This window comes from Salmo trutta, chromosome 37, assembly GCF_901001165.1.
Source record: "Salmo trutta chromosome 37, fSalTru1.1, whole genome shotgun sequence".
Classification (NCBI taxonomy): Eukaryota; Metazoa; Chordata; class Actinopteri; order Salmoniformes; family Salmonidae; genus Salmo; species Salmo trutta.
Window position 1 is genome coordinate 7545746 of NC_042993.1, and position 13438 is coordinate 7559183.

Consider the following 13438-nt stretch of genomic DNA (forward strand, 5'->3'; position numbering starts at 1 on the left):
GGAGAGGATGTTGCCAGGGGGAGGGGCCAAAAGGGTGTCAGGGAAGGTAGTGCTGGATCAACTGGTTGCTGTGTGTGTGTGTGTGTGTGTGTGTGTGTGTGTGTGTGTGTGTGTGTGTGTGTGTGTGTGTGTGTGGCTGAGGAGTAAGTTTCGCACATCCCAAGTGCTACACGTGCGTGCATGTGTGTGTGTGTATCTGTTGGTGTGATATAACTTTCAATGTGTAAGACTTAAACATTGTTCTATAATGTTAGTTACTCTTTTTAAGGTCTTAGTGTATTAGAAAACAAAGAGGACCCATTGGAAAACTGGAGGGAGAAATTCTGGACTTCATACAAGGTAAGGATGCAGAGCATGAATTAGTTGCTGAAGGAAGAGAGGAAAGTCTAGGTCACCACAACCACATTAATGGTCTCTCTGTCTCCCTCTCTTTTGTTGTGTATGACAGACTGGAGTGGTCTACTGGTCAACAATGCAAGTAGAAACAATAACAATACATTATATGCACACACACACCGATTCTCTCTCCCTCTCTCTCTCTCTCTCCCTCTCTCTTTCACTCACTCACTCACTCACTCACATTGAATTTCTCCCTGGTTCCCCCAGTTGCTCGTACAGTGTTTGTGGGTGGCATCACGCTGGTGTGGACAGTCTTCCTGTGCCATTTCAAACAGCAGAAAGATGATACACAAACCAAACCCCCCTCTCACTGATATGGATGTTATTGGATGGGTTGTGTGATGAGAAAATTGTGACAATTATTTAATTGAATAGCTTTTATGTGCTGCACGCTTATAACTTGATTAAAGGAGTTATTTTAAAGAATGTGTTTTTCATCTTTGCATGATGGCAGGTAGCCTAGCAGTTAAGAGCATTGGGTCACTAACTGGAAGGTCGCTGGTGCGAATCCCCGAGCCTACGAGATGATATATCTGTTGATGTGCCCTTGAGCAAGGCACTTAACCCTAATTGCTCCTTTTTGCTTTCATTTAGCATTTGCTAATATATATACATACATATATATATATATACATACATACATATATATACATATATATATATATATACATACATACATACACATATATATATATGTATATGTATATATATGTATATATATATATATATATATATATATATATATTACTGCTCAAAAAAATAAAGGGAACACATAAACAACACAATGTAACTCCAAGTCAATCACACTTCTGTGAAATCAAACTGTCCACTTAGGAAGCAACACTGATTGACAATAAATATTCACATGCTGTTGTGCAAATGGAATAGACAACAGGTGGAATTTATAGGCAATTAGCAAGACACCCCCAATAAAGGAGTGGTTCTGCAGGTGGTGACCACAGACCACTTCTCAGTTCCTATGCTTCCTGGCTGATGTTTTGGTCACTTTTGAATGCTGGCGGTGCTTTCACTTTAGTGGTAGCATGAGACGGAGTCTACAACCCACACAAGTGGCTCAGGTAGTGCAGCTCATCCAGGATGGCACATCAATGCGAGCTGTGGCAAGAAGGTTTGCTGTGTCTGTCAGCGTAGTGTCCAGAGCATGGAGGCGCTACCAGGAGACAGGCCAGTACATCAGGAGACGTGGAGGAGGCCGTAGGAGGGCAACAACCCAGCAGCAGGACCGCTACCTCCGCCTTTGTGCAAGGAGGAGCAGGAGGAGCACTGCCAGAGCCCTGCAAAATGACCTCCAGCAGGCCACAAATGTGCATGTGTCTGCTCAAACGGTCAGAAACAGACTCCATGAGGGTGGTATGAGGGCCCGATGTCCACAGGTGGGGGTTGTGCTTACAGCCCAACACCGTGCAGGACGTTTGGCATTTGCCAGAAGACACTAAGATTGGCAAATTCGCCACTGGCGCCCTGTGCTCTTCACAGATGAAAGCAGGTTCACACTGAGCACATGTGACAGACGTGACAGAGTCTGGAGACGCCGTGGAGAACTTTCTGCTGCCTGCAACATCCTCCAGCATGACCGGTTTGGCGGTGGGTCAGTCATGGTGTGGGGTGGCATTTCTTTGGGGGGCCGCACAGCCCTCCATGTGCTCGCCAGAGGTAGCCTGACTGACCTAAGACAGGGAATTTTTCCTAGGATTTAATGTCAGGAATTGTGAAAAACTGAGTTAAAATGTATTTGACTCTGACTTCAACTGTGTATATATATATATATATATATATATGTATATATACTGCTCAAAAAAATAAAGGGAACACTAAAATAACACATCCTAGATCTGAATGAATGAAATAATCTTAATAAATTATTTTTTCTTTACATAGTTGAATGTGCTGACAACAAAATCACACAAAAATAATCAATGGCAATCCAATTTATCAACCCATGGAGGTCTGGATTTGGAGTCACACTCAAAATTAAAGTGGAAAACCACACTACAGGCTGATCCAACTTTGATGTAATGTCCTTAAAACAAGTCAAAATGAGGCTCAGTAGTGTGTGTGGCCTCCACGTGCCTGTATGACCTCCCTACAACGCCTGGGCATGCTCCTGATGAGGTGGCGGATGGTCTCCTGAGGGATCTCCTCCCAGACCTGGACTAAAGCATCCGCCAACTCTTGGACAGTCTGTGGTGCAATGTGGCGTTGGTGGATGGAGCGAGACATGATGTCCCAGATGTGCTCAATTGGATTCAGGTCTGGGGAACGGGCGGGCCAGTCCATAGCATCAATGCCTTCCTCTTGCAGGAACTGCTGACACACTCCAGCCACATGAGGTCTAGCATTGTCTTGCATTAGGAGGAACCCAGGGCCAACCGCACCATCATATGGTCTCACAAGGGGTCTGAGGATCTCATCTCGGTACCTAATGGCAGTTAGGATCACGACTTTATTTTAAGAATGTGAAATGTCAGAATAATAGAAGGGAATGATTTATTTCACATTTTATTTTTTTGCAATAAAATTCCCACTGGGTCAGAAGTTTACATACACTCAATTAGTATTTGGTAGCATTGCCTTTAAATTGTTTAACTTGGGTAAAACGTTTCGGGTAGCCTTCCACAAGCTTCCCACAATAAGTTGGGTGAATTCCTCCTGACAGAGCTGGTGTAACTGAGTCAGGTTTGTAGGCCTCCTTGCTCGCACACACTTTTTCAGTTCTGCCCTCAAATTGTCTATGGGATTGAGGTCAGGGCTTTGTGATGGCCACTCCAATACCTTGACTTTGTTGTCCTTAAGCCATTTTCCACAATTTTGGAAGTATGCTTGGGGTCATTGTCCATTTGGAAGACCCATTTGCGACCAAGCTTTATCTTCCTGACTGATGTCTTGAGATGTTGCTTCAATATATCTACATAATTTTCCTCCCTCATGACGCCATCTATTTTGTGAAGTGCACCAGTCCCTCCTGCAGCAAAGCACCCCACAACATGATGTTGCCACCCCCATGCTTCATGGTTGGGATGGTGTTCTTCGGCTTGCAAGCGTCCCCCTTTTTCCTCCAAACATAACGATGGTCATTATGGCCAAACAGTTCTATTTTTGTTTCATCAGACCAGAGGACATTTCTCCAAAAAGTACGATCTTTGTCCCCATGTGCAGTTGCAAACCGTAGTCTGGCTTTTTTATGACGGTTTTGGAGCAGTGGCTTCTTCCTTGCTGAGCGACCTTTAGGTTATGTCGATATAGGACTCGTTTTACTATAGATACTTTTGTACCTGTTTCCTTCAGCATCGTCACAAGGTCCTTTGCTGTTGTTCTGAGATTGATTTGCACTTTTCGCACCAAAGTACGTTCATCTCTAGGAGACAGGTCACATGGTGTTCATATTTGCTTACTATTTTTTGTACAGATCAATGTGGTAACTGTAGGCATTTGGAAATTGCTCCCAAGGATGAACCAGACTTGAGGAGGTCTATGATTTATTTTCATTTTCCCATGATGTCATGCAAAGAGGCACTGAGTTTGAAGGTAGGCCTTGAAATACATCCACAGGTACACCTCCAATTGACTCAAATGATGTCAATTAGCCTATCAGAAGCTTCTAAAGCCATGACATCATTTTCTGGAATTTTCCAAGCTGTTTAAAGGCACAGTCAACTTAGTGTATGTAAACTTCTGACCCACTGGAATTGTGATACAGTAAGTTATAAGTGAAATAATCTGTCTGTAAACAATTGTTGGAAAAATTACTTGTGTCATGCACAAAGTAGATGTCCTAACCGACTTGCCAAAACTATAGTTTGTTAACAAGAAATTTGTGGAGTGGTTGAAAAATGGGTTTTAGTGACTCCAACCTAAGTGTATGTAAACCTCCGACTACAACTGTATATATATATTTAGTTGAAGTATGTATATATATATATATATATATATATCAGTACCAGTCAAAAGTTTGGACACACCTACTCATTCAAGGGTTTTTCTTCATTTTTACTATTTTCTACATTGTAGAAATATAGTGAAGACCTCAAAACTATGAAATAACACATACGGAATCATGTAGTAACCAAAAAAGTGTTGAACAAATCAAAATAGATTTTAGATTCTTCAAATTAGCTACCCTTTGCCTTGAAGACAGCTTTGCACACTCTTGGCATTTTCTCAACCAGCTTCACCTGGAATGCTTTTCCAACAGTCAACCAGTTTGAAGGAGTTCCCATATTTGCTGAGCACTTGTTGGCTGCTTTTCCTTCACTCTGTGGTCCAACTCATCCCAAACCATCTCATTTGGGTTGAGGTTGGGTGATTGTGGAAGCCAGGTCATCTGATGCAGCACTCCATCACTTTCTCCCTTACATACCTGGAGGTGTTTTTTGGGTCATTGTCCTGTTGAAAAACAAATGATAGTCCCACTAAGGGCAAACAAGATGGGATAGCGTATCGCTGCAGAATGCTGTGGTAGGCATGCTGGTTAAGTGTGCCTTGAATTCTAAATAAATCCCTGAAAGTGTCACCAGCAAAGCACCCCTACACCATCCCACCTCCTCCTCCATGCTTCACGGTGGGAACCACACATGCGGAGGTCATCCGTTCACCTACTCTGCGTCTCACAAAGACACGGCAGTTGGAACCAAAAATCAGACCAAAGGACACATTTCCACGAGACTTGCTGGTGCTCATTTTTCTTGTCCTCTGAACAGTTGATGTTGAGATGTGTCTGCTACTTGAACTCTGTGAAGGATTTATTTGGGCTGCAATCTGAAGTGCAAATAACTCTAATGAACTTATCGTCTGCAGCAGAGGTAACTCTGGGTCTTCCTTTCCTGTGGTGGTCCTCATGAGAACCAGTTTCATCATAGTTTATGGTTTTTGCGACTGCACTTAAAGAAGTTTTCGAAGTTCTTGAAATTTTCCACATTGACTGACCTTCATGTCTTAAAGTAATGATTGACTGTCATTTCTCTTTGCCTATTTGAGCTGTTCTTGCCATAATATGGACTTGGTCTTTTACCAAATAGGGCTATCTTCTGTATACCACCCCTACCTTGTCAAAACACAACTGATTGGCTCAATCGCATTAAGGACAGAAATTCCAGAAATGAACTTTTAACATAGTTAAATAAAGGTTAAATAAATAAATAACTAAAAATAAAAACAAGTCACACCTGTTCATTTAAATGCATTCCAGGTGACTACCTCATGAAGCTGGTTGAGAGAATGCCAAGAGTGTGCAAAGTTGTCATCAGGTCAAAGGGTGGCTACTTTGAAGAATCTCAAATATAAAATACATTTTGATTTGTTCAACACTTTTTTTTGCTACTACATGATTCCATATGTGTTTTTTCATAGTTCTGAGGTCTTCACTATTATTCTACAATGTAGAAAATAGTAAAAATAAAGAAAAACCCTTGAATGAGGAGGTGTGCAAACTCTTGACTGGTACTGTATATATGAGAAATGCATTTTTTTCCTCAAAGCTGGAGCTATGAATTCTGACACAAAAACATACATATTTAAATATTTGATAAAGTTAAAAAATAATGAGCCTGAGAAATTACAAGAAGAGAAGCGAGTTCAATTTTCTGTTTTGTTAATAAAATTGGCTATTAATTGTATGTAAACCACATGGTAAAATATAATAGACTACTGTATTTTGAAATGTAATTTGTTTAACACATAGTGGTTTTATTGTTTAGATAGTCACACTAGCTTATACACAAATGAATGGATTAAATTAATTAACGAATATAATAATATAAAATAGAAATATAATGATTTTTTTGACGACGTGATGATCACAGAGGAAGTAATAGCAAAACAGCCAACGAAAACGCGTGTGACCTCCGTAATCGTGGAGAAGTGGTTATCGCGAGACAGAGATCCTTCCCTTTTCCTTTCCACTCTAAATCCAAGATGGTAGGTACAGATTCTGAAAACATCGTTAATGCTCCGACTTGATAATCTAAGTCCATCCTCACTTTTACAGTAGCACAACTCAACCATTTCCATGTAACTAATTGCCTTGATGTCTTTGGTTTGAATTCCGGATGGTATTGACATACTATTTGGTTTTTTAACGATACGGTTCAGTCCTTCACTACCGGTGGTTAGCGTCACAGTAGCTAGCTTGCTTGCTACCTGGTATTCTCACTAATTACTGAAAGACAGCGTGTAATTTAGACACAAGATAATGAAATAATGGTACTGCTGTTCGAGAAATGTCGGTAACTTTTATATCTTTGTTTTGAGGCTTTTCCAAGTTAGAATGTATCGGCTACCTGACTAGGTAGATGGCCCTAATTAAAAACGTGCTATTTGACCAGTGTTGGTGAACTATGCTACTTCGCTGGCTCGCTAGTTAGCGGCTGTGTATGAGACTGCAACGTTATGCTTGACGGTATGCTGCCAAATTCAAGTTGGGTATGAATGATTTGGGTGCTGTTTAGGTATGAGTTACACTGTAACGTTAGTAGACGTGGTCTATCGTTTTAGGCCTAGCCATAAATCATAGGGTTCAGAAGCATGCAAAGGTACATTTCCTGGCACAGTGATCAGAAGTGTCATTAACAATGTGTAACTAATGATTTGGCTTTCAATTGATCAGTGCGTGAATGGCAAGTTCGGATGTATTTACCTGAACCATCTCTATTCACAGGGAGTCGACATCCGACACAACAAGGACCGTAAGGTGCACCGAAAGGAGCCCAAGAGTCAGGATATCTACCTGAGGCTCCTGGTCAAGGTAAGTGTCACAACCTTTAAACATTGTGATTCAAGTTCACATTAAGGCATTGTCATGTAAACAAGTAGTCTGACAACTAAGTTGTTGATTTTCCCATCTTAATGTCAGCCTTTTTATGGTTAGTTGTAAAAATCTATGCAGCACATAGCTCAGAGTAACCCTTGTGGACATTTTACATTGAGTAGTCAATACTTTCTACATAATAAATGTTTATGTTCTCTTCCCCACAGCTGTACAGATTCCTGGCCCGTCGCTCCACTGCTCCCTTCAACAAGGTGGTCCTCAGGAGGCTCTTCATGAGCAGGACCCACAGGCCTCCGATGTCAGTGTCCCGCATGGTGAGTTACACCTATCCCTCCCTTTGCTGTGTTTTTAACCTGCTACAGAATCAAATTGCTACAATCAACTCAATTGAATGGCAGTCAAGCTCACAGATTCAAGGACTTAAGAGGGCAACAGTACAAATGGGAGGACAACTTCAGCTGGTACTCCTGCTTATGCCTGTTGCGCTACAATGCTTTATTGGTGCTTTTGACACTTCCTTGCTCAAACATTCTAGTTATGATTCTCTTTTTACCTTTGACTCCTATGTTGTGGGTAATTTCCCTTCTGATGATTTGGTACCTTTGAGTGAGCTGGAGATCTTTCCACCTCTCATGTGGCTTCTTGAACATGTCCCATTTGGGGTGGCAGGTAGCCTAGCGATTTAAGAGCATTGGGCCAGTAACCGAAAGGTTGCTGGTTCCAAACCCACTAGGTGAGAAGTCTGTCATGCCCTTATTGCTCCTGTGTCTGCTAAATTACTTAAATGTAATGGCCCAGTTTCCCAAATGCATCTTAAGACTAAGTTAATCTTTGGAGCGTTGTACAATCTCAGCGGTTTCCCAAAACCATCGTTAATAAAATTGGACTTGAAACCGCTCGTTATTTACCGAGTGTCTGTCGTTGGATGCTTTTTTTTGCCTATCTGCGTCACTTTATACACAAGATCTTCGCTAAACATGGAATCAAGATGTTTCTGACCGCAGATAACTTCAGAACAAAGTTGACTACAAATACGAAGTTGCAAATGTCTTTATTGTTACAAATGAGCAAAGGATTTTTTTTAAATCTTGCAATGGAAACCGAGATGACCGCATTAAAACAGGCTAAGGGAACATAAGTGATATCACTGAGTGGTCATAACTTCAAAACCAACTTATACGCTGATGATGTCATACTAACTGTCAAATCCCTGCTGTACGATACCAAGGGTCCTACAGCTCATTAGGGATGACGTTAAGAGATGGACAGTTCTACCTTTTATCACTATGGGGACAAGCAGGGGTGATAAAGAACATACTCCCTAGGCTACCGTTCCTTATGTCCGCTGTACCCCTTAAATTCCTTCAGTTCTGGTTTAAAGATGTGTAGTTTATTTTTTGGCTTATTGTGGAAAGATAAGAAACCAATAATTAACCATAAACTGTCCGTGTCAAGAAGCAAGGGTGGATTAGCTGTTCCTGTTTATTTGTATTACTTGTCTTGTGACATAGTAATTTGATCTCTATATCATCATTATGGTATTACCCCAAGTGCTACTGTAAGATAACCCACTTGAGTTTTCATGTGACGAGGCGAAGATACTTCATAAAAGGTTATCTATGAAGCATCCCTCATGTCCAATAGGGAACAACCCCTTGTTTACTACAGGGAGAAAGACATTGGCTAATATTACCTGGCTATGCCAAAACATCAGTCAGGTGGGGCAGGTCGTAAGGGATGGTGATATCCGACCATTTTAAAGAGTTGATGGCAGAGTTTGGCTTAAATAATATGGAATTTCTACCTTATTTGCAACTTAAATCAATAATGTATTTCCTCATGGTGTTGATGTGGGATCTAAAAGTGATAGACAACAAACTAAAGGAACGGTTTCCACCTTATACAAGCTGGTTGGTCTCTCCTCCCCAAACAGAAGGGAACGGTTTCCACCTTATACAAGCTGGTTGGTCTCTCCTCCCCAAACAGAAAGGAACGGTTTCCACCTTATACAAGCTGGTTGGTCTCTCCTCCCCAAACAGAAAGGAACGGTTTCCACCTTATACAAGCTGGTTGGTCTCTCCTCCCCAAACAGAAAGGAACGGTTTCCACCTTATACAAGCTGGTTGGTCTCTCCTCCCCAAACAGAAAGGAACGGTTTCCACCTTATACAAGCTGGTTGGTCTCTCCTCCCCAAACAGCAACATCCCTACTCCGTTACACCCAAGTCCTGTTCCCAATGTATCTCTCACTGCAGTACAGTGGGATGGAATATGGAAAAACATTGATATCCAACTAACTGTAAGGTATAAAGTTATTCAAATGGCCTTATATATTACACCTCACAGGTTGAAAAAAAAATGGATCAAAGCCTTTCAGAATTGTGTTGGCATGGCTGCGGTGAGATTGGTACACATGCATATTTTATGGAACTGTCCAGATGTGAAAATATTTTGGACTGAGGTAGATATGTTGTCTGTCCTGTAGTGTGCCTGCTAGGAAGTAGGGTGGACAATATCCAACCCAGAACCACGCAACATATCACTGTTCTGGCCTTCCTATCAGTCCAACCAACAATACCTCTGAATTGGAGAGGGTGTAAACCACAGTGCTTCAGCATGGAAGTCATGGATTTGTTGACTATGGAAAGAGTGACATCGGCCCTTCGGGACTATGACAACAGTCTAGACTCTAGCGGGTCTCTGGGACATTATAAGAATATATGTAAATCAAAGAGCCTTCACTAATATATTAATAATCTGTATGTGTTTGAACTGTACCCCCCCAGGCTTGAGTCCAGCCAGGTCACACAGGATAGGATAAAACACAGGCTACATATGAAATATATACCTATTTCAGTCAAATAAATTTATTTGATGTTCAATTAGTTATATTTTTATAATTGTAGGCTTTTGCCTCAATATTTCATGTGTAATGTGTGCAATGATGACAAATCTTATTTGGTGCATTATTATTGGATTAGACCAAACTGCCTAAATATTTGTCGTCAACAGTGGTAATATCCCTCTAGGATCTGTTCTGTCGTCAGTATGATTTGAATGAAGAAAGTTAATCTGAGAGCTGCGCTGCCTTTCTTTTGTTCCGATCAGTATCGAGGCAGCTCCAACCGTGCACTTGTGAACGTTATCGCAGCGTGGTGTTTTTGGGAGACTCGTGTTACATATTCGCCAGTTTGTAGGAACTATGCATCAGTTAACCCTCGTTAGTCTAAATTCCATTGCTATTGGGAAACGGGGACAATGTCCTTCCAGGTTTATTGATATGAATACACAGCAAAGTGAAAACATCTTAGTATTTATCTTTACTGTGTGGCGGTTGTCCCTCTTCTGAACTATTTGCCGTCCTCTTCAGATCCGTAAGATGAAACTGCCTGGACGTGAGAACAGAACCGCAGTTGTTGTGGGAACCGTCACTGATGATGTCAGAATTCAGGATATCCCCAAGCTCAAGGTAAAGGTTGTTTTAATTTACTGGATGTTTGGGTCAGGCTTTTGCTCCAGCACTAACACACCTGGTTTAACCTGGAGTGTATTTATTGCGGAAACTGTTTAAGAGCAAAACTAGTGTTTCTATTGGACAAATTCAGGTAGGTCCCTCTCCGTTCCCTTTGCTTCCGTTTTAAGAAAGTTTTGCAACAATCGGCGGAGTAAATAAACCCCTGACTATTTGAATCTGGTGTTGGGCTGCAACAAAAGCCTTCCCACCCTGTAACTAGGTAGCTCTTCCAGACTAGGGTTAGACTACTTCACTGAATGAATTAAGTGTTAACATGAGTAGCTAAACGTGCTCTGTTCTTCCTTCCCTCAGGTGTGTGCTCTGAAGGTGACTGATGGCGCTCGCCGCAGGATCCTGAAGGCCGGAGGTCAGGTCATGACCTTTGACCAGCTGGCTCTGGCTGCCCCCAAAGGACAGGGCACCGTGCTGCTGTCAGGTAAGAACACTGCTAGTTTGAACGATGTTCAAGTTTAAAGTTATGCTGGGAATATTCTGTTGTACCTTTGCTCTACAGTCCTGTTACTGTTATCACCGCCAGTCAGATTATGGCTAAACCCTGCCTATTTCTACAATTTCTCTTAAACCTAACCTTAACCACACTACTAACCTAAATCTGCCTAAATTAAGGCCAAAAAGCTAATTTTGTGTTCATTCGTTTTTACGTCATAGGCAATTTTGGCTTTGTGACTAAGCGGTGACAGCCCTGTTACTCTGGACTGAAACATTTTCCTTCTTTCAGGACCCCGTAAGGGCAGAGAGGTATACAGGCATTTTGGAAAAGCCTGTGGAACCCCCCACAGCCACACCAAGTGAGTATTGTACCCCTTTCTTAAGATTGCTGCTCTCCTAGGGTTTCTTTCGATATCTATCAACTGAGAGAATGTTTTCCAAATTGTTTGACAAGTTCGTTCCAGTTTGGTTTTCACTGAAAATCACCAATGTTTTTAAACGGAGGACACTTTCTGAATATTGAGAACTTCGATAAGATTAGTACAAGGGCTTGTTGTGGAGAGCCCTACTTTAGAATGAGGATACTAGATGTGCATTGTGTAGAGAAGGACAAACATGTTTCTCTTGTCATGTAGAATTGTCAACAACAAAAAAATTGTCAGTTTGTCTGCAGTGTTGTAATCTATATGTTGCACCTCACTGAATTAGCCCCTGAGCCCAGTGTTAAAAAACGGCAATCGAATTGAAGTAATTGTTAGAATTTAGTATTTCAAAACTGGTAAATGAGATTTGGGTCCTCTGTATAGGGATTTGGATTTTGTAATCCAATCTGACGTTTAATCATCAGGATAATTTGTTTTTACGCTTTTCAAAACTCAAAAGGTAGTGATTAGGGTTGTTTTAGATGGCGATAATCCTGATCCCACTGGAAGGGTGCATTCAGGGTGGGTTTATAAAGGTGAAAGGCACTACATCCAAGATATGTCAATATAACTAAGGTGAGGAGGTTTAAACTACTCTTACATCTGAAAATTAATTTGACTGCAGTATCGGTACTGAATGTGGCAATTTTGTTTGTATTGAGACGTGTCATACAGGGATGATTTAAAAATAGGTCATCCACGTGAATCATGTAGATCTGAACTAAATTGGGGGGGTGTACATGTTAGCCGTGATGGTGAGATGCGGTGTGCAGACAGTGATGGTCCTTCTATTACGTTGGATTAATTCATCTTTACATTTCGCAAGAGCACAGGCCAGTCTGACTAGGCTTTGCGGTCACGTAGACTGAGAGACACTGCCATAAAGGAAAAGGGAGCACAGTCCCGTGTGCGACTTTACGTCGCTGAAAATCGCGAGTAACAAAAATGTTGTCACGTTTTTGGGCCCTCACCAGTTTGCGTCCCTGCAAGTAAATGCATGTACCTTTTTGATTCCGTGTTTAATCGTCACCTACAGGGGTTGCAGGTGTAATTGCAGGGTACAGTGAAAATCTTACGATATAAATACAAATGGCACTATATACATTAGTTTACTCCTCGGGTTCCCTATGACAGTTTTTAGTGGTAGTACCATAACCTGTCCAGTTGATGGCGAGGTGTAGGTAGGCCTGTTCAAAGCACTGAACATCTGGATTCAGTGATCTTGATCAGAATGAGCCATCTGATTTTATTTTCTATTTCTTTTTCAAAAACGTCCAGATTGATCTTGAATTGCAAAACGGAGGATTCCAGAATCCGGATCATTCTGATCCAAATAAAACATTTATTGGTGTAGAGAAATTTGTTTAACTCAATGTTTATTTACAAAATATTAAAAATCTATAGGCCTGAGTTCCACTAGATTCACTTTCTCCAACCCAGTTATATCAGTGATTACTTCAAGGAACGGAGAAGGAAAAATGCATAATTTAAATCCATTAGGCCTAGCTGTATTTTGCTAGTTTTGTCCCCAGACTATTGCTTTGGTTTACATTGAGTTGATGGACAATGCACATAATCAACATTAATGCAAATCTGGCAGATTTGCATTATCTGCAGAATCTAGGAAGTTGTTTGAAACACTTATGCCATTAATTCAGTGTTTATCTCTTCTCTCCCTCAGGCCCTACATTCGCTCCAAGGGCAGGAAGTTTGAGCGTGCTCGTGGGCGCAGATCCAGCCGTGGATACAAGGCCTAAAGTCTTTTTTGTTTTCCCTGGAATTTGATACAAATAAAGATAGCGATACAAGATGAATCAATGTCTCTGTCTATTTGTTTTTTTTCTGAGCTTTGTTGTGCTTGCATAGTACT

At 41.2% G+C, this 13438-nt stretch overlaps 1 protein-coding gene and 1 long non-coding RNA gene across 2 annotated transcripts; both read left to right on the forward strand.

Moving 5' to 3' along the window:
* Window positions 1–138: 138 nt before the first annotated feature.
* Window positions 139–822, forward strand: LOC115177169 (uncharacterized). Its single transcript, XR_003872363.1, has 2 exons — window positions 139–339; window positions 449–822. It is a non-coding gene; the product is annotated as an uncharacterized LOC115177169 (long non-coding RNA).
* A 5413-nt stretch (window positions 823–6235) lies between these two features.
* LOC115176369 (60S ribosomal protein L18) lies at window positions 6236–13382 on the forward strand. The gene is made up of 7 exons (XM_029736354.1): window positions 6236–6333; window positions 7073–7159; window positions 7390–7497; window positions 10553–10651; window positions 11009–11132; window positions 11436–11505; window positions 13250–13382. The coding sequence occupies exons 1-7, from the start codon at window positions 6331–6333 to the stop codon at window positions 13323–13325; spliced, it is 567 nt and encodes a 188-aa protein (XP_029592214.1). The 5' UTR covers window positions 6236–6330; the 3' UTR covers window positions 13326–13382.
* The last annotated feature ends 56 nt before the right edge of the window (window positions 13383–13438 follow it).